Source organism: Carassius carassius, chromosome 32 (assembly GCF_963082965.1).
Source record: "Carassius carassius chromosome 32, fCarCar2.1, whole genome shotgun sequence".
NCBI lineage: Eukaryota > Metazoa > Chordata > Actinopteri > Cypriniformes > Cyprinidae > Carassius > Carassius carassius.
The window spans coordinates 9728065-9749999 of NC_081786.1; the positions used below are offsets into that span (position 1 = coordinate 9728065).

General features: G+C 36.4%; 1 protein-coding gene across 12 annotated transcripts in view; it reads right to left on the bottom strand.

The window, feature by feature from the left end:
- The window catches only part of ank3a (ankyrin 3a), an 88668-nt gene that overhangs the window by 17856 nt on the left and 48877 nt on the right, over positions 1-21935 (bottom strand). For 9 of the 12 annotated variants that reach the window (XR_009424999.1, XM_059520164.1, XM_059520165.1 and 6 more), the window contains 14 exons: positions 20293-20395; positions 18377-18421; positions 18052-18161; positions 13053-13085; positions 11294-11518; positions 10880-11034; positions 10554-10765; positions 7785-7992; positions 7400-7496; positions 6400-6628; positions 5969-6094; positions 1127-1249; positions 811-837; positions 140-218 (listed from right to left, as the gene is read on the bottom strand). Coding sequence is in view for 11 of the 12 variants with exons in the window: in XM_059520164.1 (XP_059376147.1) it covers positions 140-218; positions 811-837; positions 1127-1249; positions 5969-6094; positions 6400-6628; positions 7400-7496; positions 7785-7992; positions 10554-10765; positions 10880-11034; positions 11294-11518; positions 13053-13085; positions 18052-18161; positions 18377-18421; positions 20293-20395 (1772 nt within the window). In the remaining variant the exon portion in view is untranslated. The remainder of the gene's footprint in view (positions 1-139; positions 219-810; positions 838-1126; positions 1250-5968; positions 6095-6399; positions 6629-7399; positions 7497-7784; positions 7993-10553; positions 10766-10879; positions 11035-11293; positions 11519-13052; positions 13086-18051; positions 18162-18376; positions 18422-20292; positions 20396-21935) is intronic. The other 3 variants (XM_059520160.1, XM_059520162.1, XM_059520170.1) reach the window with 3 other exon arrangements.

Consider the following 21935-nt stretch of genomic DNA (forward strand, 5'->3'; position numbering starts at 1 on the left):
ACTGTTTTTGAAAATGGTGAGATATGAGGTTATTGTGACTTCATATATGCCTGTATCAGATGCCTGTGCACGTGTGAAGCTTTGACTTTGTGATTATGTCATGCTGATGTTTCAAGAATAAAGAAAATGTAGGACTCACTGGATGCTGGATCGGCCAGATAGCTGTAGCGCTTTCGCAATGCTAATGAAGCAAAGGTATGTCGTCGATCTTTGTCATTCTGTAATAACACAAAAATGTAAAAATCCTATTTAAGAACAAAGTGACAAAAATCGTAGTGCAATGATCTTTTAAGTGGCTAACTACTACAACTTCCTTTTGATTGTTTTGAAAGCACTGTATCTATGTTCGTCCAGATTATTTCAGTGCATGTTTGAAAGAAATTAATTCATGTTTGAACTTAATTTAGGATATCAGTAAAATATTTCAATTGATTCAGTTTCTGTAAGGAATGTTGTGCTTCATTTTACTTTGAAATGTGATCTCCTGAGAGAGGGCCAACTAGACAAGCACAGCCCATTTGCTAACAATGTGAAATGTTAGTATTTTCCAGTGAAACTGCCTAATTGCTTAACTTTTAAATAGAATTTAATAAAACTTAAATCTGCAAAAGAGATATGTGGAAAACGTTTCCACCAAGCCAAAAATAACACAACGCTTTAAATATATTCATAAACACAAAAATAAGTCATGCACTTGCCTGACCAATGACAGGAGCTGGTACAAAAGCTTTTGACCAATCACATAAATAAGCGAATGATCACATAAGCACCACATTAAAGGCAAAGGTGTACAAGTTATGAAATAAGTACCTCATCATCAGGATCCGATTCCATATCCTAAAATTTCCCACGGTGCATTGCAGCAATACATAATGGAGCAGCAGCAGCCGAGGATGGTGAGTAGGTGAAGATGGTATTGGAAAGAGAGGAGTAAGAGAAAAAGAGTGCAAAGAGGACAGTAAAGGAATAGAAAAGATAATAAATGCAGATGCAGAGATTAAAAGAGAGCAGGACAAATACAGCTAAACAGCTAAAGCAGCAACATAAATAGCTCTGAGACATGTTTAATAGACTCCAGATAACACCATAGAAAATATCACACAATCATGTTTTTGTCTGTTCTTACCTTCCTGTGTGTTGGCAGTGAAAAGTTAAGATTGCAGATTGCACTCAGTGGCAAGCCTTTTGCGATTTTAGGTTCTCTGAGGAATGAGATTCTCCCACATGGCTCTTGGCCCATATCTCTGACCTACAAAACACATCCACATAGACAACATAGAATGACAAAAAGTCTTAACATATATCTCCAGTCATATCAGTAGTATAATAAAGCTGCTTCATTATACATTGAGCTGAGCTGCCTAATGGGGTCTGCTGTACTGTGGTCACATGACCAGCCAAATGCAAATTATAGGACACTTTTGCTATACCTTTGCTATACCTGTTATAGGACACTTTTGTTCATGGAATATATAATTTATGGCTGACTATGAATAGAGCATTTTTCAGTGGCACTGGTAACCAAAAAAAAAAAAAAAAAAAATTTGTGTGATGCTGCATCCACATTGCTAAGTATCAATATAATATTCGAGACATTTGTTACATCTGCCAGTGCAACACAGAAAAAAAACAAAAACATATCAATAGGGTAAATATAACTTTTGCATTTAATTTCAATGTTCAGATTTAACTTCTCAGCTGGTTTACTTGAAAATACCTGTTTACTGAAATTCTATTTGTGCATACTTAAAGGATTAATTCACGTAAAAAATTTAATTTTGTCACCATTTACTCACCCTAATGTTGTTCCAAACCTGTATTAGTTTCTTTCTTATGTTGACCATAAATAAAATATATTATGAAGAATGATGCTAATCAAACAGTTGATGGTCCCCATTGACTTCCATTGTATTTCTTTCCCTACTATGGAAGTCAATGGGGACCAACACCTGTTTGGTTCTCAAAGTACTTTAAAATATCTTCTTTTGTGTTCAACATAGGAACGAAACTTATGCATGTTTAGAATGACATAAGGTGGCATTAACTAATGAAAAAAATTCATTAATAGCTGGAAGAATTATTATTTATCTCTATCGCATACCTTGTCAGTGTCGTGCACTTGCTTAGCCTTTGTTGTGATAAACAGTAAAGTGTGTTCAAGCGCTAGCAAAAGACAGTGTAAAGAAATACTCTTTGAGAGAAGCAGTCAATCAGGGGAAGTTAAAATCAGATCGTAAATGTATTTATTTGTCTCATAAGTGTTTAGCTCAGTTGTCGTTGCTAGGAAACGCTTGTTTTGTTTACTGTATTGATACGTGCTGAAGTTGCGTTTGGTCTCGTACTCTATCGCACACCTTGTCAGTGTTGTGCGCTTGCTTAGACCATTGTTGTGATAAACAGTAAAGTGTGTTCAGCTGAATTCATTTCCTTTTGTCAAACGTATAAAAAAAGGTTAGTATACCATAGCAGTGGTCACGGCAGCCCTCGTGTGAAGGCCGAAGAGTGTAAAGACCATCAACTCTACTATTGGTCTCTGGAATTTTCAGTATTCAATAAACAAAGCAGATTTCATTACATCTATTTCTAGTCATTCATGACTAAACCTCATGGCCCAGACAGAGACCTGGATCAAACCAGAGGACACTGCTACACCTGCAGCACTCTTCAATAATTTCTAATTTTCCAACACTTTCCATCTGACTGGAAGAGTTGGAGGTACTGGTCTGCTTATCTCTAATGATTGGAAATGTATTTATTTACCCTTTCTGGGTATTGACAGCTCATTCAAATCACATTCAGTCACTATTACCCAACCTTTTAAAATCCATTTTGTATTTGTTTATCAACCCCCATGACCACAAGGTAACTTCTTGGATGAATTAGATGTGCTGCTCTCAATTTTTCCTAAGGATGGTACTCCCCTAGTCAAGCTTGGAGACTTCAACATCCACCTTGATAAACCTCAGGCTGCAGACTTCCACATTTTGCATGCCTTTTTTAATCTCAAGAGAGTGTTAACTATGGCTAATCACAAATCAGGTAACCAAATGGACTATTTACACAAGACATTGCTCCACTGATCATGTTCTGGTTACGCCATTACACACCTTGGATTATTTCCTCCTCACCCTTAACTTCAACATAGTTCCTGACACAACACATACCCCTCCACATGTCATCTTTTGACCTACGCTCACTGTCACCCTCCCGACTACCTGCAATGGTTTCATCCTCGCCTCCTCCCCCTAAACAGTTATAATTTCTTGATGCTAACAGTGCTACTGATACTTTCTGCTCCACTCTTACATCTTGTTTAGACACAGTCTGCCCCTTGTCTTCCAGGCCAGCCCGTACCACCCCTTCTACCCCTTGGCTGTCTGATGTTCTCCGTGAACATTGTTCTAAGCTCATGGCTGCTGAAAGGGTGTGGCAAAAATCAAAAAATCCTACTGACCTTAATATGTATCAATCACTACTCTCTTCCTTCTCTGCTAATGTCTCTACTGCTAAAAGGTCATACTATCACAACAAAATTAACAATTATTTTAACTCTCGCATGCCCTTTCAAAACATTTTCCTCGATTCTTTGTCCTCCTCCTCCTTTATCAACTCTAACAGCTGACGACTTTAACATGTTCTTCATTAATAAAATTAAAATCATCAGTGCACAATTTTCCACGCCACAATCTGTCAAGAAAATTTTACCAGCAAACATACACTCATTCACATCCTTCTCTTCACTCTTTGAGGCAGAAGTCTCCAAACTCATCCTTTCTAATCATCCTAGTACTTGTCCGCTTGATCCTAATCCATCTCATCCTAGTCTGGTTTCAGAAGTGGACATTCAACCAAGACTGCTTTGCTCTTAGTTGTTGAAGTCCTAAGAATGGCAAGAGTGGATTCCAAATCTTCAATACTTATCTTTCTGGATCTGTCCCCTGATTTTGACATGGTTATCCCCTAGATCCTCCTATCAACCCTGGTTTCAAAGGGCATCTCAGGAACCGCACTCCAGTGGTTTGAATCTTACCTCTCAGATAGGTCCTTCAAGCTATCTTGGAGAGGTGAGATGTCCATCAAGAAGATAAGGCCCTTTCTTTCAGAACATGCTTCACAAGTCCTTTTTCAAGTTATTGTTCTGTCCAGGCTGGACTATTTCAATGCTCTCTTGGCAGGTCTTCTAGCCAGTTCTATCAAACCTTTACAATTAATCCAGAATGCGACAGCAAGATTAATTTTTAATGAGCTAAAAAGAATGCAGGTCACACCTCTGTTTATCAATCTGCACTGGCTACCAATAGCTGCTCGCATAATTCAATAATTCAAGGCATTAATGTTTGCCTACAAAACTACCACTGGCTCTCACCTTTACCTAAATTCGCTACTTCAGACTTATGTGTCCTCTAGATGCTTGCGTTCTGCAAGTGAACGTCACTTCATTGTGCCATCCCAAAGAGGCACAAAATAACTTTCACAGACTTTTTTTTCACAGAGTCCTTAGCCATCTTCAAGAATCGGCTAAAAACATATCTGTTCTAGTGTTGTCACAGTACCAAAACTTTTGTATTTGGTACCGATACCAGTGAAAATCCACGGTTCTCTTCGGTACCAAAGCAAAACACAAAAATATGATAATTAAAAAAAAAAAAATTATCACTAAAGATGAATCCAAAACCATTCTTTTTACTTATTTACAATTGTGTTTAAAGTTTTTCTACAAGTAGTATAATTAATGAAAAGAGTAAACAAGTTTCACCCAAATTTTATTTGTCTTTTAATAAATGATATTTTAACATTTTATTTTTTGGTAAATAAAGGGGATTTGCTATTAAAATTAAAACATGGAAGAAATATAGTGTGATTTATTTCTTTAAAAAGTTTTAACAGTAGTAGCAGTATCACATACATTCTACTTAATAATAGTAATATTTCTAGCACAATGCCTTTATGTAAAAATGAACTTTTATTTTGACGGGTTATCGTGAATGCCTTTAAATTGACGCTGGTTTTACTCAAATGAAACGGTAAAATGCTTGTGAAGTGACTCAGAACAGTTCTGGTGATGTTGTTTGTGTGTTTATGTCCTCATTGAGACGGCAGATGCTGAAATTACTGCAAGCGACACGCGTTTCAGCCTACGTAGTAAACAAACCCGCACGTCTCTGCCATTCATTCATTCACACAGAGACGCGTAGAACATGCAGGATTCATATTTCAACCAAGTTTTGCGGCCTAACATTTACAGATACTGGTCCATATGGAGATTTAATTTGATTAATTTATGCTAACTTTGACAAATTCCGTGACTGTCCATACTAAAATGTAAGTTTCATTTTCATGACTGGATTTTGAGATTCCGTCCACGTTTTCTGCTTCGCGGAAATCAAAGCACTATATGCGTCAAGAACCGGATTGACCGGGTACTCTGTACCACCGGTACTTAAAGAAACCTTGTACGATGACATTTTCATTTTTTGGTATTTTCATTTTTCATCACTTGGTACCGAAGTACCGGGTCTTTTGACAACACTAATCTCTTCCATATTTATTTAAGAGTGCTTAACTCTAGCACTCTCTATTTTAATTATATTCTTCCAAAAAAAACTTGCACTCTATTCATTTACTGCTTGTTTTCTTTAATTAAAACTAACACTAGGTTTTCATATCTTTTTTATTCTATCTATTTGTTTTCATTTTATTTATCATACAATTAACAAAGGCAAAAAAGGCCTTAAACACTAGCTCTATTCTGTTTTCTTTTTATTTATTATATAAATTTAAAAAACCTTGCTACATGTACTGCGTTAAGCTAACTGGAACTTGTTATAGCACTTGCATATCATTGTTCTTTTGCTGATTTTGATTGCTTCCATTCTCCTCATTTGTAAGTTGCTTTGGATAAAAATGTCTGCTAAATGACTAAATGTAAATGGAATGTGTAAATATAAGAATTAGGCCACTGTCAAACCTTGACATTGAATGGGAGTCGGTTCTCTTTGAAGGCATAGAAGTTGAAGACAAGTTGCTGACCACTCTTTGCCAGAGGAGTGATGTTGCCATAGCATTCAACATGAATGGGCTTACCCTCCAGAATCTGACAAAGGAATGAGTGAGAAATCATTAGCATTTATATATTTATGTCTCTATGGTATCAGTAAATGATCAGAAAGGTTATTGTGTTTGAATACTGGAGAATATTAGCGAGTGGGTGTTTATACGAAAATGGTCTGTGAATTACAGTGAAAATGTTTTTTTTTCCTTTGTCTTCATATACACAAGAATACTCACAAACTCATGACTCACTGTTTCCAAACACTTAGAGTTTGTTCAACATTAATTATTTATGTGAACGTGTCTAAAGAGTGTGTGTAGGGTAGCGTGCGAGTTAAAATGGCACACCTCAATGTCTTTGCTCCTTGCCACTTCCTCAAAGTTCTCCTGCTGCTCCAGAGTTTTGTCGACTTTGTCGTCAGTCATGCAAAAGCAACGCAAGCGGGTCTCTATGTGGTCAATCATTTTAGCAAACACCACAAACTTGGCCAGGTAAGGAACGCAGATCAGCTCTCTGTACAGCTGAGATGCTAAACCCACAGTCTCGCTGATTTGCTGACAGTCTGCCAACCAAAATCTACAAAAAGGAGTGGAAAGAATTCACCTACAATAAGGAAAATACTGTACAATTCTCAAATTTTCACAAATATTTACTTTCTCTGTTACAACTCCATGGGACAGAAAACCTTGGTTCTAAGATGTTTACATGATATAAGTTACAGAAACAATATCTTTAGTCAGTTGTCTTCAACACTGAAACAAACACTGAATGTTTAAACCAATGGATGCTTGAAACCCAAAAATGGGCCGCAAATCTGTTCTGATATGTTCATAGAGAGAATGTTAAATGCAAAAAGCAAAGTAATTCTATAGAAGCATGCATATTTAGGAAATAAATGCTTATCAAATTGGAGAAGACAACACATAAAATAAAACGCAGTCCAAACTATATTAAATTGAAGTTTACTTGCAACAAGAATAAACATGGTTTACTCTGAGCATATTTCTGATTTTATGCAGGTCTTTCAATGTTTGATTTTAAGAAATTTTTTGTAATGAACTGACACTCACAAACAGAGCAGAAACATAAGCAAATTCCACACAATGTATATAGAAAAGGTGTCTGTTCTTTAATGACCCAATGTGAACCTTCCTTTTCTAACTCTTTTTCTTCCAAGCCACATTCTGCAGTCATATTTGAGTTCAATCAGCATCTGACATTGTGGATGCGCAGATCAACATGATTATAATTATATAATTTAATCTAGGGCAGAGATTCTCCCCCATCCCGCACTCCAAAGCACCTGATTTGAATCTGCATCTGACTCCAACACCAACTGAGACTAACCTGGCAGACACGTTTGTGGTGAAGGAAACACAGTCTGTGACAAAGGAGAGCGGAGTGGTCCCAGTGATGTCTTCCCACTGTGCAGGGGATGTTCCACCTAAAAACAAAACAGTTTTGAACATCGGTGTTGGGAATCCCTTTTATCACAATACTTTGTTTGGGTGCGTAATGATTTTTTAGGTTTTAATGTGAAATTTCATATAATTTGCAAATGCATGTTTTATATCAGATTTTACAAACTTTAAACTCTGTATACACCAATGTAAACACAAATGTTGAATTAAAATTCATATGGGGCATCTCAAATAACGTGCAGTTTTTTAGCCATCACAATCTGACATTTTCCTCATTTCATTTAAAATACACACACAGACTATTCACGTGCCTGTAATGCTACAGAGCAGTCTAAGGCAGGGGGCAGGTTTTCCATTGCGTCCATTAGCAACAGCCTCTTTGGCTCTGGGTGGCACAGGGATTGTCATTGTAATGGGCTTGTGGAATTTCCTCCTTCTGGGCTCTACGGTTACAATCGGACTGAAGGATGCACGGTTACCAGTGATAATCCACACAATGTCTTCTGGCAAAGGCTGAGCCTGAGAGAAAAACAGAATAAAGTGGTATGATGAACAGGAGAAAAAAAAAACAGAAGAGCATCTAAAGGGCATATTTTTCTGCTCCAATGCAGTTTTTTTTTGGTTCATGTCTCATGGACATTTTGCATAACCACTCTAGGAATGTGCAACTAATTAATCAACCTTGGAATGTATACAGCTTTTTATTGCTGTAGTCTTCTGACTTGTTTCTTGTGTAACATATATACTCTCAGTTTCTATGCTACGGTTATGAGGTGTTTACCAAGAAATGTATCCTGACCACTGCTGGATGTTACTGTCCAAAGAACAGATGCTATTATGCTATTATGTCTGTGTTCTGTGAGAAAAAATTCTATTATAGTGTCTGTATGTGTGTGATCGAGAGAAACAATGTTCCCAGAGCCCCTTGAGATGATAAGACAGTTCAGTTTTATGTAAATTGCTTAAATTAATTCCACTTATCAATTACACTTATCTATTGAACAAAAAACTGACTCGAAAAAAAAATTACTGGAAAACCAAAAATCATTATGGCTTGCACCAGGGGCGTGTCTAGAGCATTTTCAGTGGGGGGGGGGCCATGCTGGGGCACTGCCTCCAAATGGGGTGGCCGCCAGTGACCAAAAAAAAAAAAAGCTAAATTCTACAGTATATAATGTAAATCCTATTGATTTTTTTTTTTTTTACTTGAATAAAGTTACTTGTAAATAAATGCAGTAATAAAGCACATTTTTGATTAATTTAGTGTTTTGTCATCCCTGTATATATCCATTAAGTTAAATTTGAGAAAAAGAAATTTTTCTTTTTTTCTTTGAAAGAAACTCCCTATATCTTTACTTCTTTTCATGGCTTGGCACTGCTCTCTTCCCTGCCTTCAAAAGAAACACTTATGTGTGTCTGTTATTCTCAATCTCAGAAAAAAAAAATTTCAAATTGTGAATGAAATGCACAGAATGCATCCATGTCATTTCATGTGTAAATGACTAAGTTAGGCCTGACAATTTAACCGACTATCTAACTGACTTACTCTCATGCATTAACAAGTAACCTGTCACCAGACAATTATTATTATGGAACATTCTGTGCATATTGTCATTTGGTGCAATCTTGCCATGTGGTCACTGTCACAAAATAAACTGATACAAAATATGCAAATCAACATGTCTGTTTATTGTTTGATAGCGCCCAGCGTATTTTACTTTTATTGTGTTTTATTAAACGTTGACTGAACATTCAATTGAAATCAACCACGACCAATGAGAGCAGAGCCTGACGGAGTAAAAACATTGATCTGAGAAAACCATACAAACATATTAAACCATACATGAAAAGGTTACCTACCAGCTCTCTGTTTGGTGTCTTGTGATGTGTCGTTCTTGAACGAATCGTTCAATGTGACTCGGGAAGAACGAGTCGTCTCAATAACGGCGACATCACTTTGATTGTTTTGTTTGTTTTTTTACAGTGGATTCTAATCTTCAAAAATTACCTTGTTGTATTATTTATGTCTTTTGAGTTCACCCTTCAGATTAGACTATAGAACTGTAGTGTTACTTGTTTAGGATTCAAAATGTTATTTGCTTTTAATTTATGTCATTATGTCCTTTCTGAGCAAGCATCTTATACATATATTAGACCAATTTGTCAAGTCTGCCTAGGAAAAGCAATTATTATACCAGCAAACTCAAAATTGGATTAAAAATTAACAAACTAGGCTATAAATACTTGGATTATTATAATTATTATATAGCCTAGTGTTTATTTACTGATAGACAGTCAATCAATATTTTATTTATAACAAGGTTTTATTTATTTATAAAATAAGAACACACCACAGATCCTCAAGAAACAGTAACAAAAACACAGTGACAGAAATGTCAGAAATAGCGCATGGATCTGTCACGTGATTAAGGAATGATTTGAACCCGAAGACAAGAGAGTTAATCACAGACTGAAGACCCAGGTAAAGAATTAATTAATATTTTCTGTATCTTTATAGCATTTTAGTTTTGTATTGTTTGTAGTGTGATCAATGTTTGCGTAAGTACTAGATATGTTGGGGAAGTAAAACGAAACATTTTAATTACATTTTGCTAAAATGAACGAAATGACTCGAAAAAAGATTCGTTCATTTTGCTGAACGCGACTCAAAAGTCCGAGTCGGTATAATGATCCGAACTTCCCATCACTAGTGTCTCGACTTCCCACACTTGATAAAGTAAAAGTCCAAATCCGCGATGAGCGGACGCTGCACTTCTTTGAATCGCGAACTTCAGTAGAGTCTATATACTGATTAGCCATAAAATGAACCAATCACAAGACACCTTATAGGGGGGGCACCTGGGATGGCCAATCGAATTTCATGGGGGGCCGGTACCCGCCCCTGGCTTGCACGCAGTTTTTAATCTATATAGCTTATAATTAGTGATAATAACCATAAACAGAAATTTTCTATACAAAACTTCCCTAATAAGGTATTCCACAAAATAAAATAAATATAATTTAATACAAAAGCTAGACCAAACATAATTTGACAACAACCTTTTGATAAGTTCTCATACCTGTAGTCCAACGCGAATCTTCTTTGTAAGCGCTCCCTGAGGAAAGGCAGCCTTCACCATGGGAACTGCCTCACTGCTCAGGACTCCACCCTCTGGTCCCATGTAATCACTTTCTTGTTTGATGCGTGACACCACCGCAAAGTACTGTGGGAAATCTTTTGTGATGATGCGGCAAATACGTTTTTTCTCCAGCTCTGCTGGACTGTCCATCTCTGTAATTAAATATGAAAATACAAACAAACAATATTATAAAGATTTAACACCCATGAGCTGCTTAATGAAAACCATATTAGTCTGACGTTTTAGTTAAGTCATTAGTACATTACCCTCATCCATGCCATTGAGGATCGAGGTGAGCTCTGTCACTTTAAAGTCATAATGATGTTCTTTCCAGGTTTCTCCATTATCACTGCGTAGGACGATAAGCTCCCTCTCCTTTCCCCGCATGGAGCCGAAATGAGGAATTTCAACTATCACAGGCCTGAAATGAAATGAAGACAATAAGGGGAGAATTCATTAAACAGATGGGAAATTGCACCATCCATATTGCGCTCAGGACTAATTTGATGAGAATTTAAGAAGGAAATCCTGACATTACTCTATCTGAACTCAGTCCCCATTGACATTTTTGTCAAAAAGTTAAAAACTAATGCAATTAGGCCAAGATTATTTTGTTCATGATTTATCTGATTTAACTGTGAAACTACAGATAATGTAAGCCACCACAGAGGAACTCTTACCCCAAAAACTGTGCCCCGGCTGGCCCCATCTCCACCAGCCTGCTCACAAGGCCCTCTCCCTCCACCATAGGAGGTGGGTACGCCAGGCGGTGCCTCTTTGCTAGGCGGCAGGTGATTCGCGTTGGTGCTGGACACTTCCTGGGTGGAATGATTATACGCATCCCATCATGACGACTTCCTCTCATTGACCCACCCCGAGCGTCCACCATAAAACTCACTAGGAACCTACAAAAAGAGAATAAAAGATTTATGGAAGAGAAAGAGGGAAAGAGGACACCACGCTTACCCACTAGACAGACACAAATGAGTGAGAGACGATTCCCATGCTGTGATCACTGTACACCCAACACACGTGGTGAGAGAGAGAGAGGGGGGGGGGGAGAAAGGAAAGGTCGAAGGAGAAACCAAAAGGAGGAGAAACAGTAAGCGAGAACAGACCATTTAAGTGAGACAGATAGAGACAGTTTAGTTAAGACACAGGAAAAACAATTAAAAGTGCTTCGAGCTGTTAAACCTGGCAGCATTTAGTCCCTCATACAACAGCAGGAAACACAAGGGATTCCTTCAATATTGACTTACCAAAATATTACCATAATCACTGTACTCATGACTCGTTGTGCAAAGCTGAAAATAATATCCTGTTTACTGCCAAGATCAATTGTTTCGAAGCGGTGATCAGTGATCAACAGTGTGACCAAAAGCACCTCCACAGGAAGACAGAAAACCCAAAACACCCATTATCTGTTAATGTGAGCTGAATGCAATTTATATTTGCATGTGCACTGCCACTGTGTGTTTGTTTCATATTCATGAGATCCTAACACGTATGACCTGAGCGATAAACCAAAATAATGTTGTGAGACATAATATTATCATTTAAAAATCTGTTTTAATATATTTTAAAATGTCATTCATTCCCGTGTCTAATATGCTGTTGTGGTGCTGAAGAAACATTATTATTATCATCAATGTTGAAAATAGTTGTGTTGCTTAAAATTTTAAGTAATTTTGTTGATGAATAAAAAGTTCATAATAACATCTTTCATTTTAAATAAACTTTTTTTGTAACACTGTTTAAGTCTTCACATTCATTCGATCAATTTTGTTTTTCAAATGCTGACCACAAGGTACCATTTTGACAAAATATCAATTTAAAATGTTTAATGTAAGAACTAAAATTGTTAGTTTTAAAATGTTTTTTAAATTGTATTGTTTTTCCACATTATTTTCAAAGAATATAACATTTTTAATAAAACATTTTTAATATATCAGATATGCCACTCACAAGACATCAGGAACATTACTGATGGATGGCACAAAAAATAATAAATTTCTTAAATTAGAGAAGTGAATCAATTTAAATACAATGCACTGTCCATTTTCAATATATCGCCGTCTTACTGATGAAAAGGTTTAGGTTTAACAAGTAATGTGTAACTGTGAAATGAAGAACATTACAAAATGCCTAATGTGCTGATTGTGGGACTAGTGTGTATATTAAGTGATCTGAAATTAATTTTATGACTGTGCTGAATTTGCTGATTTCTGCATGAGATGAGGTCCATTTCACAAAGATCGGCTAAACACACAGTGTGGAGGAGTGCTTACACTGATGAGGAGATAAAACAGGTAATAAAACACCAGAGAGCAGGATAGACAAAAGAGTTTAAGGAAACAGGAGAGGACAGATGAAAAAATATAGAGAAAAGACAGGAGAGAAAGCTATAGAAAGAGTGATGTAACCGGACTCAGTTTTCACCTGGAGTCATACTGAGGAAGCGGGGAGGAAGGGCTGCAAAAGGAAAAATTAACGAAAATAAAAAAGAACAGAAAGCAGGAGGTAAAAAAATAACAACATTTATTATTACAGTTGTTGTCATGGTAAAAAAGCTGACATACAAATAAGAAAAATATGAAGCTGATGTAAAAAATCTGATTTGTGCACTGTAGCAGAAAGTGTGGGGGGAACTTAAGAAAATCAAAATGTGCTTTACGCAGACAACTCAATGAAGCCAATGGGAAGTTTTTCATGTGCCTGCCCAAAACAGCATCATGTTTGCAGACTGTTGGATTAAATCATCCTCCACCAATCATAAATAAATAAAAGTGAAAAAAGCGAAAAGGTATCATTATAATGTGCTAATTTGGTGCTCAATCCCCCTTAGGAGATCTAGGTGGTCAGAAGCAATACGTTTTAGCATTGAGATTACTGGGAATAATTAAATTAATTTGGTGCCACTAACAGACAGAACAACACATTTATTTTCTTCTAAAATAAAATTGTAACTGTAAATACAATTGACCTATCGGTAAGCCCCTCCCCTCAAAAGCAAATGAGCCAATAGCAGTCAAGTATCAGTTGCACAGATTTGTTCTTGAATCGTGAACTAGTCAGTCTATTGTTCGTTATCTGGCTCGGCTCGGTGTTCATCTTCAATTCTCTCTTCACAGCAGTTCAGTCAGTGTACTGTTTGGGTACATGAATTACTCCAGGATATTGGTTTGTTTGAACTCAGAGGGAGTGTCAACCACATTAAAAAAGTAAACAGCTTAAGTCATTTGTGGATTAATGCGTATTAGAGATGCGAACCGTTTAAAACGATTCAGTTCGATTTGGTGAACTGAATGATTCGTTCGCGAACCGGATATCCAGACTGCTTTGTTTTGAACTCTCACTCACAACAGACACGGAAGAGAAGACAATGCTGAATAAAGTCTTAAGGGTTTTAAGGGAATAAAGTTTTAAGGGGAAAATAAGTTGATTTTAAATTTCATGGCATCAACACATCTCAAAATAGTTGGGACAAGGCCATGTTTACCACTATGTGACATCCCCTCTTCTTTTTATAACAGTCTGCAAACGTCTGGAGACTGAGGAGAGAAGTTGCTCAAGTTTAGGAATAGGAATGTGGTCCCATCCTTGTCTAACACAGGCTTCTAGTTGCTCAACTGTCTTAGGTCATCTTTGTCGCATCTTCCTCTTTATCATATGCCAAATGTTTTCTATGGGTGAAAGATCTGGACTGCAGGCTGGCCACTTCAGTACCCGGATCCTTCTTCTACACAGCCATGATGTTGTAATTGATGCAGTATGTAGTCTTGCATTGTCATGTTGGAAAATGCAAGGTCTTCCCTGAAAGAGATGACGTCTGGATGGGAGCATATGTTGTTCTAGAACAGGGGTAGGCAAGTTCGGTCCTAGAGAGCACATTACATTATATTTTGAACAGAAATTAACAAATCGCAAAAAACAACAACATTCGTTTGAGCAAAGAAAAAACAACTCCGTGCTCAATAAATGTATTTGCTTGATTGCTATTATCCATATTAACGTGCAGTAATAACCCCTCTCACGCAGTTTACTCAGGTGCTCTCTCACAAACTTCTCTGCGCTCCTGTCAAGTCCCTCTCTCTCTCTCTCAACCTCTTAACTGTGTGCGCTCAACTCTTAACACACGCTCGCTCAACTTACAACAGCGTTACAAGTGTGCCACAAAAATCAACCGATCGGAAAATTAAAGGTCAATTGTGATTGGCTGATGGTCTCCAATCAAATCGCTAGTAGAACCAAAGCCCACCTGGTCCGTGTACGTTTTGATAATTTCATTTCCTATTTAGAATTCAATAACAAGAAATGGTTCGTTTATTTGTTTTTCCGTTTAGTTTAACAAACGAAAAATGAGTTTTTGGCTCGATTTCTCATTTTGTTGTTTGAGGTTTACAAATCGGTTTATGGCTTCAATATTTAATTCGCTCTTGTGGGCAGCGCTTAAATGCTGCTTTCATCTGATTGGTCGAATCGCTCCGCATTCAGTTCGGTCTTTTCATTCTTTCAGACAGAATAGGGATCAGTACGAGTGCGTAATGTCTGAAACCACCACTCACTGTTAATTAGCATAATATTTGAATCAGATATTGCTGGACACATAATTTGTCCTGCTGCGACTTGCAAGTCACCCCTTTTAAATTATTTCTAGGTTATAGTATTGTATGAATTTTGTCCCACTGTAAATACAGTGCAAATAGTTCTGTCTCCTTGAATAAAAAGTGGAAATAAAAATCAATAAGAAGACAAAATAGTTCCATGATAATATGTCTGTAACATTTATTACTCTCGTATTTTAAGTCTAAAGGCACTAGGTATGTGTGTGTGACATTAATAAATAATTGTGAAAATTAATATAGTTAAATGTATTAAATAAATTAGTAATATTAGTTTTATGTTTCTCTTCTTGGTCCTCTTTGTTGGGCTTGAGAAAGCCAACATATATTTGAACATTATTATTATTTATTATGAGAGTAATTGACACCGACTAGAACTTTAATGTTTCACCAAATTCAGCTCAGATCTTCAGACTCGTCTGACTCATTGCTGTATAACTGGTCAGAGGTACCTTCCCAAGAAACCCTAGTGACTTTTGTTACCTGAGCAATGAAGGCCTTAACACTTAATGTCCACTAGAGGGGGCGACAGGATTTCTGTTTACATTAGTTTAAATGCCAAATAAATACATGAATTTCATGTGTACTGCCATGAATATGCCATATCTGTGCACAAGAATAAACTTCACACTTCAAGCTGTACAACTACTTAAAACTTCCCATTCTGGCTTTTTCAACCTACCTCCAAATAGGGATGGGACGATAACCGGTTTTATTGATAACCGTGATAAAATGTTCTGAAGGTTAGTAATATCGTTTAAAAATGAATTATCATTAAAACCGTGTTTGATTATCGCGGTTTTAATAACTCACTATTAAATCATGTCCAGCCAGCAACAGTCTGACGCAAGCGCAGCGCACAATGTTTTTTTTGTTTTTTTTCGAGAAGGAATGGCGAAAGTCAGTGACTTTTCTATGCTTCTACACTTTTCATTGTAAGGAAGGAAATGCCACAGAATTTAATCTTTCTTTAAATTAAGTGCATAGAGTTGCTTGTTTTATTAGTTGTTTGTTGATTATTAAATATAAAACTTGCTGAAATGTTTTCAGTGTGAGCATCAACTATTTTTGAACACTTTCATCTCGTTTCAACAAAACCGTGATAATATTGATAATCGTGATAATTTTAGTCACTATAATCGTGATATTAAATTTTCATACCATCCCATCCCTACCTCCAAATTTATTTTAAGATATAGTTTATTCACACTGGTTTATGCATTTAATGTTTGTCCATCTGGAACTTTTATTTTTCATGAGCTGTATATTTTAAGATGTACTAGGTGTTGATAAATCACATGCACTGAATGTAAAGAGCTTTGCATTTTTTTTTAATATTCGTTATTGAATTCTAAATAGGAAATTAAATGATCAAAACGTACACGGTCCAGGCAGGCTTTGGTTCTACTAGCGATTTGATTGGAGACCAACAGCCAATCACAATTGACCTTTAATTTTACGATTGGTTGATTTTGTGGCACACTTGTAACGCTGTTGTAAGTTGAGCGAGCGTGTGTCAAGAGTTGAGCGTGCACAGAATTAAGAGGTTGAGAGAGAGAGAGGACTTGACAGGAGCGCAGAGAATAAGTTTGTGAGAGAGCACCTGAGAAAACAGCGTGAGAGGGGTTATTACTGCACGTTAATATGGATAATAGCAAATACATTTATTGAGCACGGAATAATTTTTTCTTTGCTCAAACAAATTTTTTTTGCAATTGTTAATTTCTGTTCAAAATATAATGTAATGTGCTTGCAAAATATAGTTCTCTGTGCTCAAAACTTACAATTACCCGCTCAGGATTAAGGCACACATATCACGCCATAAGCCTTGGCCCAGAGAAAATGCCTGCGCTTCTGGATCATGTTTAGATATGGCTTCTTTTTTGGCCTATAGAGATTTAGCTGGCAATGGCGAATGGCAAGGTGGATTGTGTTCACCGACAATATTTTCTGGAAGTATTCCAGAGCCCATGTTGTGATTTCCATTACAGTAGCATTCCAGTATGTGATGAAGGGCCCGAGGATCACAGCCATCCAGTATGGTTTTCCGGCCTTGACCCTTACGCACAGAGATTGTTCCAGATTCTCTGAATCTTTGGATGATATTATGCACTGTAGATGATGATAACTTCAAACTCTTTGCAATTTTTCTCTGAGAAACTTCTTTCTGATATTGCTCCACTATTTTCCGCCGCAGCATTGGGGGAATTAGTGATCCTCTGCCCATCTTGACTTCTGAGAGACACTGTCACTCTTAAAGGCTCTTTTTATACCCAATCATGTTGCCAGTTGACCTAATAAGTTGCAAATTGGTCCTCCAGCTGTTCCTTATATGTACATTTAACTTTTCGTCTCTTATTTCAACCTGTCCCAACTTTTTTGGAATGTGTAGTTCTCATGAAATCCAAAAAGAGGCCAATATTTGACATGACATTTCAAAAAGTCTCACTTTCAACATTTGATATATTATGTATATTCTATTGTGAATAAAATATAAGTTTATGAGGTTTGTAAATTATTCCATTCCTTTTTTACTCACAATTTGTACAGTGTCCCAACTTTTTTGGAATCGGGTTTGTAGTTAAGATATTTACAAATGTTACAAAATATTTATATTTCACATATAAGTAATTTTCTATGTTCTATTAATTAAGTATGCTAAACAAATGTGTCAATGTTTTCACAAGAATATTAAGGAGCACCAACCCCAAACTTTTGAATTACAGTGAATATATAATCAAAATATTAATGTTTTGGTTACCAATGTGTTTGCATACTTAATGTTAAACAACCTAAACACAAAAACATATTCTTACCCAGAATGCACAGGACTGCAGACAGTGTTATGTGAGTGGTCCACTGTATCAGGGGTCCAACTGTACCGCCGTATACACTCGCTGTTGTATTCACGAGTCACTGCAAGATGCTGTAAACACATCCATATATAAAACACGCACACATATATATATAATACACATATAATAAGCACTGCAGATGGAGGTGGAAATTGTATTTCTAAACAGACAATAACATACAAATACAGATGAGCGAATAAATGAGAAAAAAACTAGTGTTTGGATTTTTGTCTAATGAAAAGATGGAAAAGATGGACAGAGATGATCTAACAGTTACAACCTGTACCTTATTCTGAGTGTCCACCATGTAGGAAATATCTTTAAATACACCCTGAAGCCAAGCAAAGAGAGAGAAAATAGGTATAATGTGAAGTGTTTCTCTCATGTTGTTCAAAACCTAGTGATCTGTCTACCTGATCAAACCTTAATTGAACACTTGAATGAAGCCCAACAAGCACTTTAGTATGCAGTACTGCACTTTCTCTCTTTCTATGTTCCCATAAAGAAGAAACATTGTCATATACTTCACTCTAGACGCAATACTGACCTCATAACAGTTATTTTTAGTTAAGGTGAATGGCTTTCATGCTTGATACACATGCTAAATGAAAACAATTAAAAATTGAATCAGATAAAATCAGTGGAGTAGTAACTACATCTTTGTTTTCTTTAAGTATTTAACAGTTTCAGGAGCCAAGTCTGACTCTCCATCATTCTCTCTCTCCTTGTCCTTCTTCCCAGTGTCTATCCAACTGTTTGAGGACACATCGAGGTCAAGCATTTTCGATTTTTAAAAGTGCCTTTAAATAAATTCTTATTAGACCGGAAGTCTCAAGTCTAAGAGTTTATTTAAAAGCACATTTGGAAATGAGAATGTGACACAGGGCAGAACAGAGGAGTTTGTTTGTGACTGCGTGGAAGGGGACCAGACTTTCATAAACCCCATGGGACACAAAACAAATATTCCAAGACATTTTACTCTGCTGTGGAAAGTCCTGACTGGACTTTGTGCAACTGTAGGAAGAATGCCAGACAATGAATGGAATTAACAATAAATCTATGGCTTTATTTCAAAGCATTTCAAAGCAGATTTACAGGAAATGCATGTTTTTATATTACAATCAGAGGTGATTGTCAATGTAATCCCCATATGGCAGAAATGTATACTACTGAATAAATTAAGTATATTTATAATAAATTATAAACACTTAAGTAAAGTGTTGTTGTTAAGTAAAACTGCTAAAATAAATTATTTGAAATATGGAATAATATAGAAATACAAGAAAAAATCGTAACTAAACTGAAATAAAACATCTACGTTGAAAACAAGATGGAATACTTAAAATTATAGAAATATTTAAAACAAATATATAGAAATATTTAAAAACTTAGAAAATAACAAAAGCACAACAAAAACTAAAAATGTATAAAAAATAAAAGCTAATTCAAAATATTTATAAATATAATTTATTTTCATGCATTCTGGGATTGGAATCATTACTAAGGATAAGCCACCTTAAAATTAAAACTATAAAAGCAGCATAATTTGTCTTGGTTTCTAAACAGGTTTTGAACCTTTAATGCCTTAAAATGCTGCCTATGAAGGAAACTAACTAGGGTTTGTAACAACACAGTAATGTTTGTGCTTTCAGGAAGTATGATGCAGAGTAAACACAGCCGCTTTTCCACCTTTACGGCGAACTGTTCTAAGAATGATAAGGAATGGTTACAGTTATATTTCCACTTGACCTTGGTTCAGCATGGCAAGATTACAAACAGTTCTCAGCTCAAAATCCTCAGTATGGTTGGCTAACAGTGCTGAACTGAGTTGGTAGAATGAGTGCAGAGATGTCACCACTCGGGATTGGTCACTTGTTTGTTGTCTCACTAGCACTTCCTCTCTTAAGCTGGCAAAGTGCGCTATTTCAGCGAAGTAAACTGAAATATCTGATCATCCTCCATAACGCAGCTGCTATTTACATCTCAAACCATCTGTAAACACTTGTGTTACCAAGGCAACGAATGATGCATTTGTATTACAAGCTCTGTTATCAGCTTCACAGTGGAAAATGAAACCATATCTGTACCATATGGGCCTGCAAAAATGGTAAAGTACAAAAACGGTTTGGCCCGACGGTAGAAAAGCGGCTACAGTACTGAATGAAAACAAGACAGTGAAAACCACAGAGTGGGTGTTCTTACCGTGTCTTTGGTGGGCGCCAGCATCTCTTCAATCATCATGCTGTCCCGAGCGAAGGAGCTTCTGTTCAGAGTGTTGGACCTGTCTGAGCTGAAGGAGCGCAGACTGGAGTGTGTAAGAGGTTCACACATGTGCACACGCACAAGCAGACACACACAAACACAAAGCGAAAGACGCACAAAAAGGGACGAACAAACATAAACACAAAACACAAAGATTACAACATGCAACATCCAGGGAGAACAAAATCAAACCCTTCAGAGAAGAGAAGAGAAGAGAGAAGGGGATATCTGATGGACGGAGAGGAGGAAGTACAAAGAAAACGGAAGAGATGTTGTATGGGCAACATTACTATAAAAATAACATTTAAATGATTTAATCATACAATGGTAAAACTTTATTTTACAGACCAATTTTCACTCTTAACAACTTGATTATTAACATATCTATTACTAGTATATTGGCTGTTTAGGCTCTTTCAAAAATAGTGTTTTTGAAAGAAGTCTCTTACTCACCAAGGCAGCATTAATTTTACCAAAAGTACAGCAAAACAGTAATATTGTGAAATTTAAATTTAAAATACCTGTTTTCTGTTTTAATATTTTAATTAAATTTTTTATTTTGTAATTTATTAGTTGTATAATTTACATTTTTTTATATTACTGACCCAAAACTATGGAAATTTTAACTGTAGTGTATATCTAAACGAACAGAAGTTTTATTCTTTGTAAACTAGTGCCAGTTACATTTAACTCCATTTTTGTTATCTCTATCTCATTGCTAAGCAGTTCTAAATGTGTTTTAATGCATTGATTTGTGGTGGTTAACTCTTTGAAAAGTAATAGCAAACGCACAATCATACAATTTTAGGTATATCATTTATGTCACTATCACAAACAGGATCAGGTTTTGCTATTTGCCAAGGTTTAACACTTACTGTGACTGGTTTTGAAAACCCCCTAATCCATGAGGAACAGTAATAGCAAGCACCACTAATTAACTGACACTTTAAATAAGTATTTTCCAGCTCACATCAAATTTACGACTGTGTGAGTGTGTGCACCCTTCTGCAGTGCTCTTAGAAATGCCTGGATCTCTGCAGGACAGCAGTCTTGGGTTGGTTGCACGGTGTGTGTATGAGAGACTGAAAATTCTGCAGCAATCAGCAGGATTTAAAGGTACAGTACTGAAGGCGCCAACAGCAGAACTGCACAAGAGAGTGTGTTTATGAAAGAAAGTCTCGGTTTGTGAGCTAGTTTTTGGACGAATGAGTTTACAACTCTCTTTACAGTCCTTCCTCTCTTCTTCTTGCACTTCAGCTTCATTCGTTCTGATCTGCATTTATTTTTATGGTTCTTTAGCATTAGCAGCCGACTCACCCTTCTCTGCAATACACATTCTTCTCATTTCCCTCCTCTGCATTAACTTATCTCTTTTTCCTTTCCTTCTTCGTCATTCTACTTATATGTGATGCGCTTCGCTCTAGTGATTTCACTATGAACAGAGCCAGCAAGGCTGTATCATGGCTCTGTGTGCATTTGCTTGCATGTGAAACTGCAAACAACAAATTAAGAGGAATATTTGTTCTCTTACAGGCTAAGCTATATTCTAATCATATTCCTCCTACCTTACATTCTGTGACCAA